The sequence below is a fragment of the Tiliqua scincoides genome, chromosome 3 (assembly GCF_035046505.1).
Source record: "Tiliqua scincoides isolate rTilSci1 chromosome 3, rTilSci1.hap2, whole genome shotgun sequence".
Taxonomy (NCBI): domain Eukaryota; kingdom Metazoa; phylum Chordata; class Lepidosauria; order Squamata; family Scincidae; genus Tiliqua; species Tiliqua scincoides.
The window spans coordinates 101,948,001-101,974,619 of record NC_089823.1 but is presented as its reverse complement, the minus strand read 5'-3'; the positions used below and the strand labels follow the sequence as shown (position 1 = coordinate 101,974,619).

Sequence of the window (26,619 nt, the reverse complement as noted above, 5' to 3'; positions counted from 1 at the left end):
TAATATCAGCTTAATCCAGAACTTGGTGGGCATTCAGTTTACAAGTAAAACTAGTGTAAATTTTCCCAGTTGCAGTGTCTGCACACTTCAGTTGTCTTCAGAACTACACTGAATTAGGATGACCTTGTGGAGGGGAGCAATACATGTGCAACAGACACCTCTCCATGTATACAAATGTTCTTTGAGTTGAGGTATAGATAAGTTCAGAAACATCTTTTGCATTAGTTTCCCAACAAGGACCAAGAGTTTTTCCTCCACTGTCTTTTCCAGTTCAGGTGTGCCCCAGTATCTGTGGGGGTTCCATTGCAGAACTCCCCATGGTTAACTGAAACTGCAGATACTCAGGGACCCCCACCCTCTGGAGGCTTTCTGAGGCCCACAGAAGCTGTGCATGACTGCCTGCAGCCACTGCAGGCCTCAGAATGGCCGAAAAGGCAAAAAAAAAAATGCAACTTCTGGTTTTATAGTAAAACAGGAAGTGATGTTTTTAATGCTTTAAAACAGTGGTTCTCACACATTTAGCACCAGGACCCACTTTTTAGAATGAGAATCTGTCAGGACCCACCGGAAGTGATGTCATGACCAGAAATGACATTGTGCAACAGGAAATTTTTTAACAATCCTAGACTGCAAACCTACCCACACTTATCCAGGAGTGAGTCCCATTTACTATCATTATTAAAAGTAAGTACATAGTAGCTTGTTAAAAGTACAGGTCTGTAACATTTCCCCAAATGTTACAAATGTTTATCACATGTTTATTGTAAAACCGGAAGTGCCTTTTTTTGGCCTTTTAGGCCATTCTGAGGCCCACAGCACCCAATTGCACAGCAGCAGTCTTGCCTCAGAAGACCCTCTGGAGGCAAGAGGAGCCCAGCTCCTTTCGACTCTGGAGGGAGCGCAGGGGCACCACAGTTAAGTGAAACCGTGTGTACGAGGCCCCCCTGTACATTTTTTGTTGTGAGGGACCTTGCACATCCCACATGCAGCCAATTGCATGTGGCCTCTGCAGGCCTCAGAAGACCCTCTGGAGGCAAGGGGAGCCCAGCTCCCTTCGACTCTGGAGGGAGCACAGGGGCACCACAGTTAAGTGAAACCATGTGTATGAGGCCCCCCTGTACATTTTTTGCTGTGAGGGACATTGCTGTCCACACTCTGCACATCCCAGATGCACCTGCTTCATTTGAAAGAGATAATATTCTATATGGTGATAGAAGCTCCCTACCAAACTGTGAAGTCTGACCTGCTCTGTGTGACATTCTGACAAAGCAGCAGTTAAGGAGCACATTGTTTTTTGTTTTAAAAAAGAGAAGACTATCTACTCCTGTTCCATTTTCTAATTGGGATTTAAAGAACTTTAAGGTGTGTCAGTGTAAGAATGTGTCTTCAAGTCATTCTGTCAGGGATTTGCTCCAGTTTACTTCGTAGTGTTCCATTGGTAATAGACCAATCTGTGATTTAAAACACACACACAGCAGAAAATGTGAGATCTAGATCTTGCATACTGTGTACGTATGACTAGACATTCAGACTTCTGACCTGTATGACTGTGTTATTAAAAATCGAATCCTTTATTGCAAATGACAAGAAAGAGTTGAATTTGAGAAGTGACAGTGTGATTTCTTTTCTTTTTTTTTTGTCACTGCTGTTGCTATGGAATCTTTTTTTTCTTTTCTTTTTTAATGGACAGAGCTAAAAAGTAGTGGTTCTGTTCTCCACCCAACAGATGGCAAGAGTGTATTATCTCTCACAGTAACACATTTTTCTATTGAAATATGGTGTGGAAGCATAACATGGTTGTTGGTTGGCTATTTTGAGCTATGTAGCGGAGGATGGACATATTTGGTTTATGAAAATTGCTAACAGTAATGGCCTGAGGCCTAGTTCTTGCTGAGGTGATAAACCTATGCCTGGGCAATATTACATCTGACTATATGCAGGTGCATGTGATTTCTTGCCTGTTTCTTCATACAAAAACAGTTATCTCTGCATAGAAGATAGGCAGGGCTGCAATGTTTTGCTGATTAAATTGCTCAATGGATCAACTAAAAACTTTTTATTGACTTAGGAGTTGCCTCTGATTAATCATACTTTTTAAAAAATGTTTTCATTATTTTAATACAAATACTTATAAAAAGTGTGGAAGGCATTCCCTTCTATAGAGGCCTTCTTTATGGGAGAAAAGGAAGAATGCTGCTGTTGCTCCTTTTTTATTGGTTTAATTTTAAATTATTTTTATCTTTATAGCAGTTGTAAAGTTTCAAACAGTTATAGGGCTTCAGACAGAGTTTGAAAAGGATTAAAATAAGTTGCCCTGTGTTTCCACAATGCCCTATTAACCCTTGCCCTCACCACCTTCCATTCCTCCCTGATCAGATGCTCTGCCCTTCTTTCCCTCCCTCTCTATGCCTCTTCTTATCCAACTTAATACAGTTCAATAGTACTTAAAAGGAATTAGTACCAACAATAGAAAGCCTGACAAGGAAGAAGAGGAAGAGGGAGAGAAAATAAGGTTACTAGCAAGCTAAAGAAAAAGTGACCTACTGTAAAAGAAGAGTAGATGAGAAATTCCTGACAATATGGGTAGAGCTTGTGAATCTGATTGGGACATTAGTACCAGTATTTTTTTTAATTCATAGATAACTTAATACGAAAAATACAATTTTAGCGCTTAATAATGTCTATCAGGAAAGAAAAAAGAGTGAGAAGAATAAGAAAAGTGACAGAATTAAAAAAATCTATACAAGAATATCTAAAAAAGGTTTCCAAATATCAAAAAATTTATCAACACCAGGAGATCTTCCCTCCATTGGGTGATAGTGGGTGGGCATTTGTCCTTCCAAGATTAAGTATCAGTCTTTTTGCAATAGTCAGGGCACAGAGAGTCCATCTTTGTTCTCCTTCAGAAAGTTTCCATAAGGTTGGAATATAATTCAAAAGAATATACATATCTTTAAAAAAAGATATAAGAATAAGGTTCTCCAAAACCTTATTAATATTATTAATGACCTCTATCCGAAAACCTTGTATAATAACACAAGACCAAAACATGTGTTGAAATGATGCATAATTCTCACCACATTGCCAGAAATTTGATTCTTTGCTAAATCCCTTATTAAACAAACGTTTAGGAGTCCAATAGACTCTAAAAAGAATTTTTTGTTGGATCAGACATTAGTACCAGTATAATAGCTCAACCGCAATAGTACACAGAATGTCTCTTTTAAGCTGATGCCACCTGTGGTAAGTGTGTCCATTATCTACACTGTACACTGACACTGGCATTCTTGGAGGGGGGCAAAATGCTAAGTTTTTCAGGCTCCTGAACACCAGTGTAAAGCTACCCCTCCCCCTCACCTTCAGAGCCAGTCACAGCTGTGAAAGCAAAGCAGAGACCTTTCAGGTTTAGGCACCTGAAAAACTTAGCGTTTTGCCCCCTCCTCGAACACCAGTGTCAGTGACTTATTTTACTTGTATACAAATGAGATTTAACCAGTTAATTCATTGACAAAAACTCATGCAATTGACTTCCTATGCATGTCTATGCAGAAGTAAGACCTTTTGTATTCAATGAAGCTTAAACCTAGAAAAATATGTCTAGGATGGCAGTCTAAAATTTCTTGGTCAATAGCCATGAAAACTAATGTATCAGGGGAAAAGCTAGGATACATTGAATATTTTCTTGATATTTTGATTATCTGTGTTCAGGGAATGGAAGATTATGCAGTCATGTGACACACTTTCACACAAATATGTATGCACCCTTTGGGTCTGCTTACTTCTATTCAGGAAGTGGTCTGAATATGTCTGAGGGCACAAATTTTGCAAAAATTAAGCTTGAGTGTTTTGGACTCAGAAATGCATCATCTGCTTTTTAAATTGAAGGAGATTTTAGTATATCCCTTCAACTTATGGAGGGAAACGCACAAAGAATTTTAAAAATCTGCCCTATGCTATTATTTTGGGACTCAGTGCTTCATAATGGACAAATCATCTTTGTTTCTCAGAACCAAAAGATGTACGCTTGAAGCAGTTATGAGTAGTTGTATCCTAAGTTTACTTAGGGTGTGATCCAGACCCGTATTTGGGCTAGCGCAAGTCCCTTACACTGGGCCAGTAGGGTTGCAAACGTACCATAAAGCTGGTCCGATGCAAGCAGAAAAGGTAGGTGGGAGGAGGGGTTCCTAGGTGGGAGGAGGGCGGGCGGTGGGTGGCCCTGAGGGCGGCTGGGTGGAATCCGCGGGAGGCGGGGCTGGAATCCAGCAGTTATGCCGGATCCCAACCCCCATTCCCAGGGAGAACAGAGTGGCTTGAAGTCGTTCCGCTCTCCTTGGACTTGCGCCACCTCAAGAGGAGAGCAATAGGGGCCAGTAGCCCTTACCCGGAGGTAAGGGGAAATTGCTGAGCTGCTTATGGCCACTATCCTGTGCTGGATACAGCGCAAGCCTCCTGGCTTGCCTGTTCCAGCGCAGGATAGGATTGTGCCCTTAGTCTTTAAGATTCCACAGAATTCCTTGTTTTAATGCATACTTTGCTTCAGAAGTGTGTATTGCGGCTATTATTTGAGAATCAGGCTGAGGGCCGAATCCTATCCTATTCAGCACCAATGCAGCCACAATGCAACCCTGATATTTCCTTACATTGAGGAGGCTTCTGTGACTGTGCCTCCACCACAGGATGCAGCGCATGTTCCATTGGCACAGCTGCGTCGGCACTAGCAAGTTGGATAAGATTGCGCCCTGAGGGTTATTTGTGTCACATTACAGTGGTTGGGGTTTGGTTTGGTTTTTTAGAGGGAATCCAAGTTGCAGATTTCAAAGGACACCATCTCCCAGCCACACTGTAACTGTCAAAAACCACATGCCTAATTCAATGTGCAAGCACCAAGGGCCCATTCCTATGCAACTTTCTAGCACCAATGCAACCTCAGTGCAGAACAAATGATCCTTACCTTGAGGAGGCCTTTGTGACTGCCCCTTCCACCACATGTCTCCTTGTCACAGCTGCATCAGTGCTGGAAAGTTGGATAGGATTGGGCCCTTTGTCTTTTCTGTCCATCTGATAGGTACATACTGAGGCAAGCATTTGGGGATACATGAACAGAAGTTCAAAGCTTATGATTGTTTTGAATGTCATTAACTTACTGCCTCTTTCACACTAGTTGGTGAAAAGCCATCACTTTCTTCTGTCTAAACTTATCCTAATTATTGATCTGATAAATCAGTTCATCATACAGCTGCCTTAACCTATCTTGGAGACCTATCCTGATCAGCCTTGACAGCTGTAAGCCACTGTTTCCTCACACTGTTTAACTCAGACCACATTTTGCAACGTCTTCTGCTTCTATGCACAAGGCCAGATTTGTATCCGTCTGGTTTAAATATAATGTTCTGTGTTGTCTCACTGATTTGGTTTTGCTCTGGATGCTAACTTTGATTATTTTTCCCCTTGAGTTTGCCTGTTTCCTTGATAACTATGTTTGGTCAAATGGCTGTATATTGTTAACAGTGCTATTCCCTGCCCCCCTTCCCTTAAACATTCATCACTCAAAAGCTTTAAAGTTTTATTAGTACTATAAAAACTTTTCACAAATGAAATTGCTCTTGATAAGTGTTCTTTTTGACAATGAGAATTTGTTAGGGGCTGTTGCCAAGTTGAAGGAATTTGTGTTTTGAAACTGAAATTGGCAGGAAGTGGAGTCCAAGGGCTGGCTGGCTTTCTGTCTGTCTTTCGACTAATGAAAGAGTTTTATCTCAGCAAAACTATTCAGAAGGAAAATATTGTTCAGATGCATCCACTTTATTTCAGTGTTTTCATATGATGTGTGTCACACTATGAAAAAAGTATTTTGAGTGTTTTAATTGTGCCATGTTCTGAGAATTATTATAATTACCTAGTGGGTTTTTTTTTCCCTCAGGAGTTTTCCCCCCCCCCTCTTTATACATCTATTTATATTACAGGTGAACAGAAATAAAGAAAGAAACACATTTCTAAGCCCATGCATAGATCAGAATAGGAATCAAAATATAAAATAAATATCAACAATAAATTTGCTATCACTCGTATATTGTTGTAATTTTGAAAATCTTTCAACTTTTCTTCATTAACTCTGTTAATGAAGTATTATCTTTTACTCTTTTGAATATATTTCACTGCAATATGGTTAATGGATCCATGCCATGCTTCTCATAACTTAGAAGTAGAATATTGAAGAAATGTAAGCCCATTACAATTATATCATGGTGACTGGTTAAGCTTAAATATTTTTATTTTTAATAGTGGATGTTTATGAATAACTACCTTACTGGGGCTGCAATCCTAACCACACTTTCCTGAAAGTAAGCCCCATTGAACAAAATAGAACTTACTTCTGAGGAGACCTGGTTAGGCTTATGCCCTAAGTTTCTTTAAAAAATTATTATAAAGTTTATAGTAGAATGCGGAATTATATTTTTGCTTATGTTTTTCAAACTTTAGGCAGAAGCAAGAATGAAAACTGTTAAAGCACTTGAAAAATTTGGGTTTGGTCATACTGAGAAGTGTGTTAGGATCAATTCAGTGTCCAGTGGTCTTGCTGAAGAAGATATAAAGGTCATTTTAAAGTCCAGTGTCCTTCCTACAAGCCTGATGCTACCAAAAGTTGAAACTGTAGAAGAAGTAAGATGGGTGAGTAAATGGATATATGCCACTACCCCAGATGAAGGCCTTAGGGCCCAATCCTATCCAACCTTACAGCGCCAGTGCAGCTACAGTGCAGCCCTGAGATAAAGGAACAAATGTTTTCTTACCTTGAGCAGGCCTCCCTGAATACCCTCCCCTTATCACAGGATGCAGTGCATGCCCCATTGGCAGAGCTGCATCAGCACTGGAACGTTGGATAAGATTGGGCCCTTAATTTGATTTCAAAAGAACCATTAGGACTAGTGAACAGAATTACATCATGAAACAGTTAGAATTTAACCTCAAGACTGTATTTCAGAGATCTACCATTCCAGGTATAGACTAGAATTACAAACTGAACATAAACAAAGCATCTTCTATTTTACTTAAAATTACTCTCTTATACACTACTTTACAAAGCTGAGATGTCAGTAAAAATGGTTAAATTTCTTTCTCTCTCTTTTTCTCTCACATGCACAATTCCATTACAGTGCAACTGTCCTGTCAAGTTAATGCATAGGGTATATGTAATGGCAATTATTGGAAACTATTTATAGATGGAGGAAACATTTTAGCAACATATGAAAAAATTATGGTGGAGAGAAGAGGTAAAGGTCACTCCTTAGGGCATCTAGAAGAACAAACAGGAAGCTTTTAACTAGTGTTTTTAATTAGCACAGATATTATTTCCTGTCCAGTTCTCTATTTCTTCCTTTTTAATTGCTGACAGGTGTGTTTGTGTTTCATGACTGACTTTTTAGCCAATAAAAATCTTGAAATGTAAATGGTTAGCATGTCAGCCTACTTAAGAAAACTTTGAAATAGGCCTAATTATGCTTTAATTGTCTTAATTATTAAGGAGGGATACATTTTATTTAGTGATACCATTATTTCTGAAAAATACCACTAAGGTCATAATGCTTCATTATGCTGTTTCATAGTTTGGAAACTCTTGGGTGTACAGAGAGAATCCATATTAGTTCTGAAAAGATGAAGAGGAAAGCTGGATAATATGTTAGCTTCTCATGCCCACATCTCAACCTAACTATCTATGTTGAAGGGAATATTACTAATTGATAAATAATTGAATTATTATTTTTGCAAGTGTCTGCATAATTGGCCCACAGTTTTCCTTGCCCCTAAGAAGATGATGTTCTCTTCCACTAACATGTAATACATTTTGCTGGAGTTGATAAACATGCAGTACTATAGCTAACTTACTGGTTGTGTAAGATTAAGCCAAAGTCCTGGTGCACCTTCAAAGCTAACAAATGTATTGTGGCATGAGCTTTGGAAGGCAAGATCTGCAGGACATTTTTATTGTTGCTGTTGATTTTGCTACAACACACTAACACAACTAGTCTTTTGGAATCTGGTAGTTATGAATATTCATATTTCTATTCCAGCAAAGTCTTCTGTATTACTGAATACATCTTACCTCGATATGAGATCTTCAGGTTCTTTTTTCTTCTTCACCACACATAAGAGGAACACAGCCCACTTTTCTCATCTCTGATTTTTTTCTAATGTTTTTCTTTCCAAAAGTAAATCGTCATTGGCTTCCCAACCCCTCTCTGCGCCTATTTCTCTTAAGTCTTTTCCACCAAGAGGACGCACCAAATTCAGTGATGCTATTGGTTTTGTTTTAAGATGGTTAGTGTCGTAGAAAGCTTTTTGCTGTTTATTTTTTCCTTTCATTTTTATTTATGTGAAGCATAAAACCTGGAGACTGATGCACAACTAAAAGATGGGCTTACTTGTTTTCTTTTGTGTGAGAATCTCCTGCTTTCCTTTTGTCCCTAGTATGGGTACTTGTTTGACTGGCATGGCTTATTGGACTATAACAAGCGTAACTCTCACTCCTTTGTCATGGGACAATTCTCCCACAAATCCTGAACAGTGGGCATTCTTCCCAACACACTATCGGGTGTGCACTGGAATTGAAAGAATTGCTAAGGCCTGCTACTTCATCCCCTCCCCAATCTTTGTTTCCCCCCCCCTCCTTTTTTTCCACCCCCTCTCACTGAAATGAACACTTTACCAGGCCGGAAACATTTAATCGTCTCCTTTTGAAAAAATTAATTGAAACTTCTTCACTAGTTGCCTTTTGCATTTGGTGCTAATAACACCAAATTAAACAAAATCAAATAAAGAGGAAGGGGGAAACAATATGATGAAAAGCTCCCCCCTTTAGGTCTAAAGTGAAATAAATTAAAATAGCCTTTAAATTTATAAACAAAAGATCAGTTATGTTTTAAGATGGCTTGGCATGTAAAAAGTTGCCATTTAAAATGTCATTTCAGGTATTAATCCATGTATACCTGCTTTGTTTTAAATTATCAAGACTAGAAATGACATGCTGGAATTATTTTATTATTATACACTTTGTGTTAGGACCTGGATTAAGTCAAGTAAGTAAATTGCATGCATTTACTTACTTGACAGTAAGCCCCACTTGACGGTGATGCTTACTTCAGAGTAGACATGAGTAGCAATGGGTTGTTCCCTCCCCCCTCTCCCCTCCCATTGATCTACACTATAGACTACACTGTACAGTTGGAAGACTAGGCACTCATATTCTGTGTCTGCTATCCTGTGGAAAGGTTTGACAGGTCATATTGGTAATGGTGGTGATGATGATGTTGGTGCTGATTATGATGATGATACAGACTCTCTCTCTCTCTCTCTCTCTCTCTCTCTCTCTCTCTCTCTCTCTCACACACACACACACACACACACACACACGTGTGAGGGTGCACAAAATATTTCCTTGCAGAAAGGCATGGTTTATTATGGCCTAATAAAAACTTACTGCAAATTGGTTGGAAGCTTTTTAAAGATTTCTGTGATTAGATTTTTCTTTCTTTTGGGGAGGGGTGAAGTTAGGGAGGGCTAAAAGGGGAAATAACACCTCTAATCCAGCTTCTGGTAAATAGGCTGCCAGCTTTTAAAATGAGTTTCCTTTCTATTAGTCAGAATATTATGCTAAGCCTTAAGCATTAGTTTTTTATGTTGCCATAGCAGCCTTATTCCTGCAGGGTTGTGACCTGCGATGATTACAGTACAAAGCTTATAGGGTCTTGAAACCCCCTTTGAAGATGAAAAGTCTTTGATGGTTTATATTTATGCAAATCTCTTAGATATGATTTACCCAACTGAGACTGAATGGAGAGATGATTAAAATTCCCTTTTCCTTTGATATCCATTAATGGTTAAATATTCCTTAAATATAAAATTGGTGCATGAGTTTTTTCTGGCTTTATTGACTAAAATTTTCTTACCATACCTGTGATATGTTTATCTCCTAACACATTACTAGATCTAGACAGACATAATAGATTTACAATATACAGAGGTGCTTTTTTCCCCCTCCCTTCCTTTTGAAAGAGAGTGAGAAAAAAATCTGTGCAAGAGCTTTTGTATGTTTCCAGATGATAGATTTTGGAATTTGGGCTACCCCACCGGCAGCTCAGAGCTAGCTGTGAACTGGTCTTATGGAAAAAATTGGAAAGCTTTGGTCTTCAAAGAATTAAACTTCCTTTTTAAGGCCCTTCCTAGGTAAGCTAAAAATTATGAAGAAAAGACCTCCGGAACAAAGAGTAACGGTGCCGTAATGAATAATGTGGGTGCCACTTTGGAAGGCTGGGGAACATTCACAGCCGTGTCAGTGTCAGACATGAAACAAAACAGAATGTCAGGTATATCAATACTTCTTTGTTTTAAAGAGCCTGCTGATTTGCATTTAACTAAGTCAGGGTGATAGGTGTTAGGCAAATATTTTTGCAACTAAACCTTTACACTTCAAAATATACAGTAATGCTGGCATTCTAAATGACAGGCCTAAGAGAACAGTCCTTTTTCAAAGCTTGGAGGGGCTTTTTTTTTTTTTAGTGTTCTGAGCTTTGTTTTCTCTGTTTGCATTTCACTTCAGTGCAAAGTTTAGATAGCCAGATTATAGGCATTTTTTTTTAATAATAGCCTGATAATATTTTTCCCCTTTTACAATGCTCTGCTTTTAGTTTACAGAAAAATTTGCGTGCCACTTAAAAGACGGAACACTTGTAGAACCTATGCATTTCATCCCTTTTGTGGAAACTGCAATGGGCTTGCTCAATTTTAAGGTAAGAAACATTAGTATGGTTGAGTTGACATTTCCACATGAAGCCCTGCATTATTAGATGTTAAAAAAGTAAAACTTTAACAACTGAAAGGGTTGGATTTCATGCCATAAAGTGTGAGGTGTATTTCATATAGCTTATAAAAGCATACATTAGCCAAAATGTAAAGCAGACCATCATACATAATCATTCTCTACTGTATTATTTCTTGTTCCTTTGGCACTTTTGTTGTATTTTATTCAAAACCAATAAAAGTCATATGTACCTTGAGAAAATGTGGAGAGCTCCAAATAGATATAATGGGTTTTTTAAAAAAATATTCAAACAGCTATTGTGAATCATTTCTTCTTTCCCATAGACTTTTCTTTTTTGAAAGAAAAAAATGTATAAATTCAAGAGTCTAACATCTTGAAAGCTCTCTGAACTTTTACAGTTCACTCTTAGGATCAATAATAATATATATTTACAGTATTTTTTTTAAAAAAATAAACCTTGTATCCTGTAGTGACAACAATAAGAAACATACAGGGAATCTCCTGCAACCAAATATGTGAACAGAATGGCATCAGGGTGCCAGAATTCCTCATCTGCCCTATGAAAATGTTATTTCTACCTCTCCCCCCCCCCCACATCTTTATAATGTGACTTGATGTTGATCAAATGCATGCAAATAGGCTCCCACTCTTGGCATCCAGCCCGTATGGTTCTGTGGAGGCAAGATATTAACAATGATGAAATTGAAACTGGAGTGCATACACCAGCTATGCCAAGATTTCGGGAAAAAGTTTTGTATTATTGGAAGGAACTGCTGGGAGTCTCGTAGCTACCCTGTCGATGTACATCAAATTTTCCAGCATGTTTCAAAGTTATTTTTCAATTTAAATGTAAAGGTTGGCTAATTATACACATTCATGTTTAGCAGAGAGTTTACTTATTAGTTTAATTTTCTTTGTTCCTAGCTCTCCCCCTCCCCCACCGCACGTTACAACGAAGGAAGAAGAATGAGTAAAGTTAGCAGTGCAAAATCTCAATCCATATCCCATATCCTCAGGCAAGAAGATTTGTATAAGCCACAATAAACCACATCATAATAAGTAGGCATATTGGCAATATTAGTTGTAATAAATAAAAGACACTGAACTACAGCTCTCTGAGAGTAAGCAGGAGGACTGTAGTTTATAAGCAGCATAGCCATAATTTCCTAACCATATGTGTAGTATTTCAAATTTACCCTACATGTTACATTAAAGAAAAAAATCAGTAGTGTAACATACACAGCTTGCTACAATGTGGAGGCAGATGCACTTCATAAACCCCAAGGTAAAATTTGCTTTTACAGCTTTGCTCAGTACTACTTGTTGCTCTTCACACCTCCTTTAATTATATTAGTTTTATTTGAGAATATGTAACATACATTTGGGAAATGCCTTGCTAAAGGCCCACCCTACATTGATTTTAATACAACCTGCTGCCCACCAAGTGTTTCAAGGACTGTATCCACCATCTACAGTGCATTCAACCAAAGGAGCTTCAATATGCTGTTGGTCTATGTAGGTGTTTAATATTCCTGAGGGAAAAGTATTCTGAAGTTAAATATAATGTGTTTTTAAAAGACAGTACTCTGCCTGACTGTTATAATAGTTCTAAGTACTTAGTCACAAAGACAAAAAAAATCCTACACTGGGTTTTTTAGCCAAAATACGGGCGTTGTGTACACGTGGAATTTTGTTTCTTCTTTTGGCAGGTTATTATTCAGGGGAATCCTGACAACTCCTCTTTACTGTGGAATAATTTAGCTCAAATATTAGCATCCTTTTGGTAATAAAAATGATTTAGGATAGCCTACTGCTTGCTCTAACATTTGTGTTCCATTTAAAGGCCATTTGTGAAGAAACACTGAGAACAGGACCCCAAGTTGGGCTTCATTTGGATGCAGTAGTCTTCGGAGGCGAAGATTTCCGTGCCAGCATAGGTGTTTCTTTTATTATTTTTTAAAATATATGAACATGTTTTGCCATGGTCCTAAAGGGTGTTTAGTCACCCATAAGCCCACTGAAGTCCATGGGTTTAGGCATGTCTAACTTTGTGCAGGATTGTGGCCATTATTTTAAACATGGAACCCACTACTAGTGTATCCACTGGTCTTGACTGTATTAACAAGACTTTGTTTTTCTGTGCTGTCTCCCACACCTCTTGCTGATGTGTAGTAGAGTTATTGTTGCTTGAAACCTAAAATCTAGTATATTTTTTACTAAAGCACATATTCTGCTTTTTTTGTTTTTTTGTTTTTGTCGCTAGGTAAACACAATATAACAGCTGCTGAAAACAAAATTATTTCAACCCTCATATTATGTATACCAAAACTTATTCTTCAGTGTAATATTTTGAGTGCAATCATTTTAGTTTTAGTGTTCAGAGAAGCTTACTATCAATATTTTAAGAGATTTACAATTACTTGCATACTTAATTTTATTTTAATGTTGAGACCTCTTCTAAGAATACAGTCTCTTCTCCTTACCTCCCTGTCTTGAGATACTGATACCAGTTCCCTAAGAGCCAAAAAGAATGTAAAAATCCTTTTTATGTATTTATTTACTGGTGGCAAATATACGTTTATTTTGATCTGGTTCATCTCTATTCAGCTCACTCAGTTCAGTGGCAATAATTGCAAATGAAACAATATTCTAAAGTAATAATAACCAAATCTTAATTTTTACTCCTTATAAGATAACAACCCAGGTAAAATGATGATTGAAAAAGATCAATATCTTTTCACACTAGTATAAATGTGTAGTATAAATGCCTTAAAAGCTATCAAAAGAAACAAGTTTTGCAAATTCTTTTTGAAAGTCTCAGAAGTTATCTATTTTATTTCCGAAATTTTCCTTCCAAGAACGTAAGCTAAAATTCTTAATTTGTAGAAAGTATTATTAAAATTAGTGGACTTCCAAGTAAAGTCAAAGATTAAGGCAAATACATAAATAGAGCCATGCTCCCCATAGCTCATTGCAGGCTAGTCCTCCTTATAGCTCCTTACTTAAGAATGTCCTCAGGGCCTATGGTTTGACAAAAATGCTCCACTTTACATTTCAGAAACAGAGAGGGAAAGAAGAGGCTTTATGGAAGCAGCTCTGATATTTTGTCCAAAACAACAAAAGATTCTTACAATTGTAGCACAGATATCTGAGAACCTATTATGTGCTTGTTTTTCCTCCTTTTTAAAAATTAATTATCTTTATTACTCTATTTTTATGCTTGGTTACAGTATTTCAAAAATTGTTGTTAGTCACCTTGAGTGGGGGGGGGGGGTGAATCAGGACTCAAATCTTTTAAATAAATAAACAAGTCATTCATTTGCAAAAGTTAAACCAATTTAATATCAAATAAAGTTCCTGTTAAAAACATTTTCAATGCATCGTCAAAGTTTTGAAAGTATTTGCCCTTGTTCTTCCCTTTCAGGTTCAACAAGTAGTAAAGAAACCCATGACATTCTTTATGCGAGGCAAAAAATAATCGTCACGGCCAAAGCTTTTGGCTTGCAGGCTATAGACCTTGTGTATATTGACTTTCAAGATGAAGAGGGGCTCCGCAAGCAGTCAAGAGAAGGTGCCTTAATGGGCTTCACTGGTATGGCATTTAGATAATGTTTCAACTATATTAGCTCTTCTCCTTAATCATAAAACCGAAGTACTTTATAGCACTGACTCACCTGCTTAAGCTCACTGGTGGAGTAGCAGAAAAGTCTAAATGCTATAAAATATTTCACAATTACTTTTCCCTGTAAAACTGCAGGTGGGAAAATTCCAAGTGCAAAATTAGGCCCTTAAAAGCCTTTCAACAAGTCACACCCAAGTGTGTTACTATTTTATTATTAGTGAAAGTACAGTATAAACTATGGCAGCAGTATGTGGAGCCTCCTGTTCCTTCAATTCAGAGGAGACACAGTGTTGGCCAAAAACCTGCACAGAGCTCAGTTCCCCATTCAAAGGGCCCATGGGCAGACATTTATGCACAAAATTACAGCTGTTGCATTTTGGAACTCATATGTTTCAAAGAGTCTGTCACAAATTGTTTTTTTTTTAGAACTTTTCCCCTTTTGCATTTCATTTATACGTACTCATTTGAATAAATGGACAAAATCCTGATTGCTTTTTTTATTTTGAGGTGCTGAAGGGAGAAAAACCCAATATGCTAATTAGGCTATGATAGTTATTTTCTTGTCAGTCTTTTCTTTGAGTTGCTTTCCCATATTCTGGATTGTTTCCCAGTAATTGCCTGTTCACCTGATGACACCTATGGGTACTGGCAAGACAGAACAACCAGCAGGCTTCTTGCAACCAATCCCTGTAATGTAACACCAACCGTTAGCCCATGATTGGTGCACTAGATCATGCGGGCGCCCCTATGAGCTGTGGTACATAACAAAGATTGCAGCTTTGTGATTAAAAAAAAATCAACTACTTGGTTCATGCCCACCGAGCACAGTGTTCTTTAAAGAACGGTACCAGCATTTCAGTGATATCTCATTCAACGATGGATTTGCACGTTTATTACTGAGAAAACACGCTTTGAAGCTCTTAATCTAGCAAGAAGCATATTTAAAATAAAAAGAGATATGTCTAAAATCAACTACATGCCAGACCTATTGACTACTGGAGAAGTGCACCTTGAAGCACCATCTAAAGCATTATTTTATCTAACAACCATTACAAAAAGTAATAAGTCTCTCATGGTTGTCTATTCTAAACAACTTAAGAATTCTGTGAGGCCCTTTATAGTAAAAGATCTACTCTTTGTCTTTTTCTGAATACACACAAAAAAACTTTGTGTTCTAATTAGTTAGTTCCCTTGCCCAAATATACTTCTGTTGAACACAGTGATTGGTATCCAAAATACTAGTAATCTGCAGGTGAATAGGGTTTTTTAGTTCCTATTTTCCCATAGAAGACAGCTGCCCTGCACCATCTTATGCAAAGATGTTCAGGGATTTCACCAGGAAAAAAATCAACCATTATCTTCCTGTGTGCATTCAGAAATGTTTTGTGAACACACATGGACCTATCTCTAAATCCTGAATTGTTTTTCTTTGAAAAACAATAAAAACTTGATCACACACACAGAGAAACAGAACTCTTGATGAAGAAGATGTTCACAAGACGAGGCTCATATTTTCCAGATTAATAATAGACTTTAGCACTTCCTTATTATGGTATCAGAATCACTAGCAACCACACCACAGTTTCTGACAACCATTTATAAAATGATAATTCAATAGTGGGAAGATAATACAGAGAGAACCATCTCACCAAGTGGTTACATACAGAATGTTAAAAGATACCACCACCAAGTAAACAGTTGTCTGTATTTACCACAGAATCACAAGAACCAAATTAATTGGAGGAGGTGTTAGTTACTCATAGCTAATTTTAATTTCCCTTGTGATCACACAATCAGGACAGATAAAAATGTGCTAAAGGGTTCAATTTTCCATGATCCTCCATTTATTTTGCGAATTTCATAATCATATATTAAAACATTTTTTAAAATTCTGGAATAATTAACCTGAAGTGTACTCATAATCACTGAAGTAGATTAGAATTACCATTCAACCCATTAAACCTTATTTGAAAGAAATGAGTAATACCCACTCTTTCACCCTGCTCTTTAATTACCTTGACTTAATTGTGTTAAGGAGTAAGTAATCTGATGAACTTGTGAATGGTCCAATACAAAGGCAGGAAGATTATCGTTTTATTTCTTGAGCATTTTCATTTAACTGAATTAAAATGATTTATATTTATGATGCTGCAGTCCCATGCACACACCTATGAGAAAGCACCATTGAACACAGTGGGACTTGGACCCCAGTCCTATCCTTTCCCTCCTCCACCAATGCAGCTGTGCAAACAGAGCATGCAATGCATCCTGTGGGGAAGGGCAGTCCTGAAGTTCTCTTCTGGGTAAGGGAACATTACCCAGGGACAAGACTTTGGGGCCAGAATGGATCTATTTGGACCTTTGCCAGCAATTTCGCTAGTGCAAGTCCAGGTGGACCCAGAAAGGCGGATCGAGGACTGGAAGGGGATAACATATTGGCAGAGCAACAGACACTTTAACCACCCCCTTCTAGCCCTTGCTCACCCATTCTGACCTCTCCCCACTATCCTCTGCACTGACTTACTGAGACCAGAGGACATGGAGAATCCGCAGGTGAAGAGCTACCACTACTTGTCACTTGTGGTGGCAGCCTATGTCATGTCACTTTTGCAACAGCCATAAAGGACCTTATGCCACCGGAACACGAGTTCTGGTGAAGTATGACTTGTATCAGAGTAGGTGTTAATTCTGAGTAAGCATTCATAGTCTTGCACTGTGAATACTTTCAATTCAAGTTGCTGGGGTGTAGTAAGCAATGTTCCACATGGCAGCTATTGTCATGTGATAAGATATTCCTATGCGATTAGATACACTTCAACATGCAATTCTTTACCAGTATCTGCTGTGATATGGCAAAATTAACACCCTCTGTATGGTGAGTCACTGCATAAAAGTGACTTTACTACATGATAATAGCCCACACATGTAACAATTTAAAGCAAAGTTCATGTAGCAGCCATTGAGTTTTCTGCCAATAAAGCAAAATTTAAATTTAAATAAGCAAACATTACTGGTCCTAAATCAGGAAATTTGGGAAACAATCAAACAAGTTTTATTGCTTTCGTTTGCTCAGGCCCCATTCATTTCAGTGGCACTTATGCAAGAGTGGATTTAATGGCATGATGGATTAGTGAATTGTACCTTAAACTGTTATCGGTATTTTTCATGAGGGTCACCAGGGCATGTGCAAAACTTTCATCAACTTTTATATGTTTATTTCAGGGGTGCCCAAACCCTGTCCTGGGGGCCATTTGTGGCCCTCAGGGACCCCCAATCCTGCCTGTGGGGAGCCCCCCGGTCTCCAATGAACCTCTGGTCCTCCAGAGACTTGCTGAAGCCCATGCTGGCCTGACGCAACTGCACTCGGCATGAGGGTGACTGTAGAACCTCTTGCATGAGCTGCAGGCTGAGGACTCCCTCCATTGCTTGCTGTTTCACATCTGTGAAGCAGAAGTGACAGCGAAGGAAAGGCCAGCTTTGATTTGTTCGAGGCCTTTTATAGGCCTTAAGCTATTGTGTGACCTTTATTCATTCATATAAATTCCATCTATAATATATTCATTTATATAAGTTCCATTTATATAATATATTCATATAAGTTCCATTTATAATATATTCACCCCTGATTTAGTCATACCTGTGGTGGCAACAAATACAGGTGATGTAAAAACAAAGCTTGTCCTGTACGTTTCATCAAATTTACAAGTTTACTAGCTGCACCTAGCCGCGGTGCTGAAGGTCTCCTTGGGGGAAGCCCCAAGCTCCACAATGGGTCTTCTCAGGTCTGTGCTGGCTATTTTGCCGGTGCAGACTAGAGAGACTCCACCTTGGGCCATACATTGGTGACACACCCGTCCCAGTTTCTCCACCTGCCCCATCCTCCCCCTCCACTTTCAACCCACTCCCTACCTCAAAACTACTTATTGTCAGCCAGTGCTGCTGGAGCACCCACCTGCCCTCCACGGGCTGCTGAGGCTCAGTCTCGACAGCCCCTCTTCCCCAGGTACCGCAGACATGCCTTACAACCATGTTTGAGACAGCCAGTGCCAGCACTAGAGTTCAGTACTGGTGCTGAGATAGTTCAGGATTGGGCCTTAGGAGCCCAATCCTAAGGGCTTGAGCACCAACAGTACAAGCGTACTGATGGCACTGGGTGTCGCAAACTTGCCGTAAAGCACATTTGCTGCACCCAGGGAGGAGGGAGTGCCAGCGCTGGGCCAGTGCCAGTCAGTTCTGGGCCTCAGTACTGGCAGGAAGAGTATGGGTGAAGAGCAGTCAGGGGTAAGTAGCATTACCAGGTGATGGGGCAGCTTTTCTAGGCAGGGGGAGGGTAGAGTGGGGATGGGACCAGTGGAGGCTTCTCCACTCGATTCTTTGTCCTGCGTTGGGCTACAAAGCTGGCAACAAAATAGCTGGCGCAGACTCAAGTAGCCTCATTGTGGGGCCTTGGGCCTTAGGAGATGAAAATCCTCTTCCCCCAAGGAGATCTCTGGCAGACTCCCTGACCCCACTGGATACAGCGGTATCCATTATGGTGCCACTGTAACCAGCAGCACCAAGGAGGATAGAATTGGGCTGTAAATTCCTATGAATGATCACTTAAATGATTCAATCAAATACGCTAATTACTACAGCTCTCTGGGTCATAATATCTATCCACTATGGCAGTGGTTCCAAACCTCAGGCACATGTATCCCCAGGGGTACTTGCCAGTACCTTTTGGGGTACATTAAAAAGAATTAAATAATGGCAGAAAGTGGCAGGTCTGTATTAGAATGCCTTGCAGGGTTGGCAAGGCAGGAAGGAACTAGCTGACTGCAAAAGCCCCAGCAACTGCTAATTTCTAGTCATCAGTTTGTATATTATCAGATATTGATCAGTAATTGAACATATAAATTTGAAATAACAGCAGCTATATTAATTTCATACATTTTGCTGATATGAGGGTACAATTTATGGAAATGGGCTGCCAAGGGGTACGCAAGTGAAAATACATTGGGAGTCACTGCACTATGGCCATCACTAAGGTGAACATAGCCTTTACTTACTTACAGCCCAATCCTGAGCTGCCTGGGGCGTGCGGCTCTAGCGGTGCCGAAAATGGCTGCCGCTGCATCCTGTGCACCCAAGGCAGCTGCCAGCAGCACCTCAGGAGAAGGGGACTTTCATCCCCTTCTCCCGGGTAAGTGCACTAGTCCTGCAAATGGGGCTACTCGATTCAATGCCAACCCAAAGATGGGCAGTGAATCAGGAGCCTCCACGTAAGGCAGCGAGCCCTACACGTAGGCTTTGGATCCAGTGCAGCAAAGCTCCACCAGTTCCACCTCCCTCCCTCCCCTGTCCCTCCCCCTGGCAAATCTCCCCCCACCCTCTCCCCGCCTCCCCAACACACCTCCTCCCCGCCCTCCGCCTGCCCTCTGCTTGCCTCCCCCCTCCCCGGAACGCCTCCTCCCTGCCTCCCACCATGTCCCTGCTTACCTCTTCGCTGCTTAGCAGTCCACGTGACCACTGAGCGGTGCAGGTCAGGCAGCTGCCAGGTTGTATCCTGGCGCTGGCCAGCATTGGGCTACCACTGGCGCTCGTTTGGCTACCACTGGACCACTAGGGTCCGCAAATGTTCCTTACGGCATGTTTGTGACAGTGCGCACTGGTGGTGAGCCAGCATGCCGAGCCCAGGATTGGGCTCTTAGAGTCCAATCCTGTGGTCAGCGGCACAGCTCCATGCCACTGAGAACAGTTGCAAACGTGTAGTAAGGCACGTTTGCAGGGCTCACTGCAGGGCTCCTGCCGGTGCTAACCCAGCGCCGGCCAGTGCTGGGCTAGTGTGCGGCGGTCACCCAGGTTCTGCGGCTCGGCAGTCTCCCAGACCACCAGGCTGTGGAATGGGAGGCGGGGGCGTGGACAGGGGCAGGGAGGATGCATTCCCGGGAGGGGGGAGGCCGGCAGGGGCATGGATGGGGGCGGAGGGAGGCGTGCCAGGGGGCGGGCGACAGGCGTGTCGGGGAGGGAGAGAGGCGGATCCGTGGAGATGTGCTCCGCAGGCTCCAGGGTGCTCGTGCAGGGCTGTGCGCCCTACACGAGCCCCTTTACTTTAGCGCTGACCTTTCGGTCGGTGCTAAAGAGAGTAACCTCATGGCAGGGCTGCTTACCTTACTCAGGAGAAGGGAATGAACGTCCCCTTTTCCCGAGGTGCCTCCTGCGGTAGCTCAGGAGGCGCAGGAGTCGCCGAGCCTGGGTGCTGCAGAGAGCTCAAGATTGGGCTGCTACTTAGTAAAGAGTAAGGCCCTCTTTAATTTTGGAACAAAAGTAGTATGTCCACTAAAGTATATCAGCTGACTCCTGGCATTGGGTCTTTAAATGTCCCCTTGTATTTAAATCTTTGAGTGTATATATCTTAGATGTTTTCAGTCATCATTTTGAGAGCATAGTTATTTTCTTTTCCAAGGATCTGTTTTGTGGCCATACTCCACAACCCATCAGGACATTGTCTACATAAATGTCCATCAGCTTTAGTAATGTTTATATGCCTAAAAACAGCAAATCCTGGAATGACACTTTAACAACTGATTCCCATCATGATAGCTGCTCCACTGAAACATGCTGAGAAGCTAGATATAAATATGAAACACTATAGGTTTTTATCTCTTTTTACAGTCTTTTGTAGAAGACAAAAATGACACCATCATAGAGTTACAGAAAAGACTTGACGGGTATTGATTTAAAGCATGATATATCAAGCGGTACTGCAAAAAGGATTTCATGGTCATAAATTTTAATGCCTTCCAATTCTGTACTCTCTCCATAACTTGTCAATAACAACATTTTGGTTTAAAATATTTCCCTTGTTTCTCTATGGCATTGAAGTCCATTATATAGTTGTTTGGGTACAATAATGTGTAACAGAAGGCAAAAAATCAAATGGTACATTTTTATATTTTTGCTAATGTCACAGTTTCAAAAGGTTGAAGCACTTATAGCATGTGTCATTTTTTAAACCTCCCCCAGATTTTCACTGCAGCTAAGTGTCTGCTTTTAAAAAAATAATTAAAGTTGTGATCCTATCCACACTTATCTCAGAGTAGTAGAATTAATTTAGGATTGGGCTGTATGTTATTTGGGGACTCACAATATAACACTTTATTTCCAAATATATACTTCCTCATGTATACTTTCACAATGAATTACATATACGCTGGGATTACATATACAATTATTAGTTATTATTAGAAGTAATTATTACAAGTGATGCTAGTACATAAAATAAAGTGAAAATGATAAGTTGGTTCACTTTTAGTGACATAATTCCCCTGTGAAATATCTGTTAATTTAAAGCAATGAAGATTCTGATAGTAAAACCCACAGAATATTACATTAATTTTGTGAATTTAATTCCTTTTTAGAGGCTCTGAAGGATTTAAAATAATTTTTTCCATATGAAACTTATGACAGTAAATCTTAACTGAAATTATTAAAAGTAATAAAGTAAATAAAAATAAAATATGGTGAAGCATCTTGAGGTATAATTTTCTAAACAACTGAGGACCCAATCCTATCCAGTTTTCCAGTGCCGGTGTAGCCGTGCCAATGGGGCATGCACTACATCCTGTGGTGGGGAGGCTGTCACAGATGGCTCCTCAAGGTATGGCAACATTTGTTCCCTTACCTCAGGACTGCATTATGGCTCCACCAGCATTGAAAAGATGGATAGGATTGGGCTCTAACACTACTAGAAAGAAAAGGGTATTGTGTGTGTAAAATCAGCCTCACTTTTATTATCAGTAAACAAGTCATGGAACAATTTAGAACAAAAATAACAAATTTCAATGTACAACAGATTGTGATAATTAGGGGCTATCTTTTTCATTATTTTTTAATTATTAACTTTTCATTATTTCTTTTCATTTGAAGTATGTGATTTTATGTTGTTATGTTTTTCTATGTGAGCCAATTGAGCTATGGAAAGCTCAATGTTTTACATAAATGTTTTACATAAATGAATTGATATCTTATTTATTGCAAATTATTTGTCTGTATTTTAACCAATTTTAAATGAACTCATTTCCAAAACAAGACTGTCATAATGTAAAGTAAGGTAGTTGTTCATAACACAACAGCTTAATTATGTTAACATATTTGTTAACATAATGTTGGCATAATTACGTTAATCATGTTAACAAATGCAATATTATTGGAAATATTATGGGAAATATGTTAACATTATGGGAAATGATTTTGTATTCAGAAATGAGAATGTGTGTAAAATACTGACTGCCATTTCATTTTATTTTCATGTGAAACATTCACTGTACTCTTTTTCTAATCTTACTTCTCCATCTTTCAAAGGAATGCTAAAGTCCGTTTTAATATACCCCAACAGAAAATAAAGATACTCCTCACATGCAAGAGGAAAATAAAGCATTTCCATAACTGGGGCTCTGATTTTGTTGCTGATTTCTTAGGAAGAGTATTTTTTTTTTAATTATTGTATGATTTTTTTCTTACACAGATATTTAAAAAATTACTATAAACAGACTATTATTCATTACTATGCCATGACTTTAGTAAGAATAATAGAAATGTTCTAAAGATACTGCTTCCAACAGCTAAAGAATTCTATATTTTTCTAATGACACATACACATATTAGATGTTATTTGTTGTAAGCATGTTGTGTTTTTAGAAAAATTCTTAAGGTTTTCTTAAAAATGTGACAAGGTGAAGACTGATTTTAGAAAGTTTCAAATATTTTTATTAATTTTTCTTGTTTAGTTTCCCTTGCAGAAGTACAATATTACAGAGCAACTCTTTACATTTTTATCCACAGTATAAAGATAGTCAAACGTCAAACAGAGCACAACAGATAAGAAATATTAACATTCTAGTTGCAGAAGAAAATTCAAACAAACTTTAATTTCCCTTAAGATTTTTGTTTAAATATTTTTAGCCTTAGTGGGCAGGAGAATAGAGGTGGAATGAAGATCGTGTTGAAAGAGCTCCATCTTAAAACGGAGTAAAAATTCATCTGCACACATTTCATTGAATGTAGCCCTTTTTCATGCTTCCCATTCATTTCAGTGGGATGAAGGAGAACTTATGCCCAAAATTTGTAGGGTTCATGATTTTGAAAGAATTCTCTTTGATTTTTGAATTTTTCATTTTTCACATTTTTATATTGTCCTTCCTCCAAGGTGCTCAGAGTGGTGTACATTGTTCCTTCCCTCCTTTTGTCCTCACAACCACCCTGTCAGGTAGGTGAGGCTGAAAAATAGTGACTAGACCAAGGTCACCTAGGAAGCTTCATGGCTGAGCAGGGATTTGAATCTAGTTCTTCCAGGTCTGTGGCTGAAATCCTGGGAGTAAGCCCTTTTGAACACAATTGGACTTAGTTCTGGGTAGACATCTATATGATTGTGCCTTAAATTCAACTCCCAAATGACCACACTATCCTGGCACTCTGTATTAATCACATAGTGCAGAATGTGACTAAAGTGTAGTTGCTGAGTACATGAGGGAGACTGAAATCTCAATTATTTCAGAATAGAAAAAAAGCTGACCCCAGAGAAAGGCTTTGTTCTTCAGTACTAACTCTTGTTTTCATAGTTTATGTTTTCATGAGACAAGGCATTCCTTTGATAGACTGGTTCTATTAGTTGTACTTATCTGGTTTGTAAAGATAAGTACAAACTTATTGTTTGTACTTATTGTATTTATCTAGTTATTAAGAACTGAAACAAAAATTGTTCCATATCTTTGAAAACTAAAGTTCAGTTTTTACATAGGTTTGTGTCCATTTCTTTTTTCTCATTAAATCTGGGAGAGCTTGGGCTACTTACTGTGTGCTTTAAAAATGACAGAAGTTTTTAAAAAGTAGCTATCAAACATGACAGTCAATGCAATCTTCAGGAGCCTCGTGACTGGAAATTTTGAGGGAATATCTGTTTGCTAATGCTAGACTATGGGGTTATTCTTCTTCTTTGTAGGTAAGCAGGTGATTCACCCTAATCAGGTTGCTGTTGTCCAAGAACAGTTCTCGCCAAGCCCTGAGAAAATAAAGTGGGCGCAAGAACTGATTTCTGCTTTCGAAGAGCATCAGCACCTCGGCAAGGTAAGCCTTTCTTCATACTAGATGCAAAATAGAGTAGTGCTTGAACTGGATGAAAATCTCATAATGTGGGATCTGTGTTGACATCATAAAGGAGTACTTTAACTTTTATATAGAATATACTGTAATATATAGCATATATAGTAGTATATACGCAAATTATAGAAACTCTTAGGTTGTCTGAAAAACATATTTTTATGTAAAAGTTTGGTGCATTTGCTTAAAGTGGCAACATCAGTCATATGTATTTTTGTGTCCTATCTTTCAAATAACTGTAAGAAGTTTACCTAGGTATCCAATTAATTCAATGAATACTATTAATAAGGAATGTGATAAAGAGAAAATGGAAGAAAAGTTACAAGTCCTTTACCTCTCTATCACTTCAAGGAAGAAATTCTGTAATATTATGCACTATTTTTTGGTCTTCTTTTTGTCAAAGAGCAGATACCAATTATTGGCTTTGGGATTCTAATCTTGCGAACAGCTCATGAGGAAAAGTCACCCAAAATATGTGGCTCTTTACAGGATGGAGCTTCTGCTCTTGTAAATTGGGAATTATGTGTATTTGAACTTATTTTTGGACTGTAGTTTTTTTGGATAGAAAAGAAAGCAAATTAGCACTCGAATAGATTGTTCCTAATTTAGTGCATCATTGAGTCTCATGTTTCCTGCTCTGTGGGTTTCTGCTATGTAAACATTGTGGTGGTACAGCACAATCTGTCTTCACTTTGTGCCAGTAACACTTAAATTAGGGGTCGCCTGAAGGAAAATTTTATGCTAGCTGCAGCTTTGTCAGCTAATTATCTTAAAGGTTATTTGCTATAATATAGTTTGCCACTTTTGGGGGGAAAAGTTGCAATTAAATGTGCTTCTTTTAGTAGGAGCCAAATCTGAAATGGTTATCAGGTCAGTTAAGTTTTGTCCAGAAGTGCAGCAGAGAGAGTGTGATTCTTTCAATGCAATTTGCACACTATCTAATTGCCAAAATTTCTTAGCAAAGCTCACACACACACACACACACACACACGCACGCACACACGCACACACTTTTTTCTTGCTGTCCCCCACAAATTCCACTGGCACTTGACTGATATGTGAAAATATGTTTCATGTGTTTATTGCCTGCCAGTGCCTAACAGATGACCCACTCACACATTGTGACTTCATTGCAGAAATACTAAAAATTTGCACTGAATCTATATTTTAGCATGAGATTTCCTGGATTCCTCCTTTACAGGATAAATTGGTTACAATAAGAAGGCTACTCTTCTTTTAATCCATAGTTTTTCACATAATCAATTTGGACACTGGATTAAGGTTTATTGTAACTAACAATCTGCACTGCTTTTGTTTGGATCCCTTTTATTTATACATGCTTAGTATGCACTACATTAAAATATTATAGAATTTAAATATATTTTATATAAAAATAAACAAATATGCTATCAGTTTTGCATTTCTTCACACACCTGTTAGCTAGGATCTCTCTCATACCCATCTGTGTGTGTACTTTGGCAATGGGATGTGCATATGGCAGCTAATATTTTCTATGGAGTTATGAAGAGTACACAGAAAGTCAATGCAATGAACTAAACAAAATATTTAAAGTCACCAGTTTTGCATTGCATTTTGCATACACATTTCAAATGTCAAATGCTTTCTGACCTATAGTTAAGCAACAATATTAGCAACTTCATATCGGGAATATCCAGAAATTGTATTGGTTTGTCTGAGTTGTTTCAAAGAGTTTTAGCTACAAGTTCTCCAAGCTGTGCTTTTTCTTTTCTTTTTGGATGTTGCAACCACTTTGGGAATGATTGTGAAACAAACTGGAATAAAAGATTTGCAGTTGGACTGGTGAGCAGATAGTTCAGAGAACCTTTTCACAATTCCAGTTGCATTTCTTTGTTAGCTATTTTGCCTGCTGCCTCCGAATACGATGCATAGAAATATATAGGTTCTTTGTGACCTGCTCTTAACTCCTAGTATTTATAAATATGACACTGGCATTCATGATAGGATTAAATTTTGACCTCATCAAACAAAGTGAGTGAGAGCTTTGCCATTGACTTTGGCAAAGTCC

The 26,619-nt window shown here is 38.8% G+C and overlaps 1 protein-coding gene across 1 annotated transcript in view; it reads left to right on the top strand.

Annotated features, from left to right (window-relative positions):
- CLYBL (citramalyl-CoA lyase) overlaps window positions 1–26,619 on the top strand; it is a 239,328-nt gene that overhangs the window by 194,113 nt on the left and 18,596 nt on the right. Inside the window, exons 3-7 of the mRNA XM_066621349.1 lie at window positions 6,478–6,666; window positions 10,680–10,781; window positions 12,657–12,750; window positions 14,238–14,405; window positions 24,415–24,539. Of these exons, the coding sequence (XP_066477446.1) occupies window positions 6,478–6,666; window positions 10,680–10,781; window positions 12,657–12,750; window positions 14,238–14,405; window positions 24,415–24,539 (678 nt within the window). The remainder of the gene's footprint in view (window positions 1–6,477; window positions 6,667–10,679; window positions 10,782–12,656; window positions 12,751–14,237; window positions 14,406–24,414; window positions 24,540–26,619) is intronic.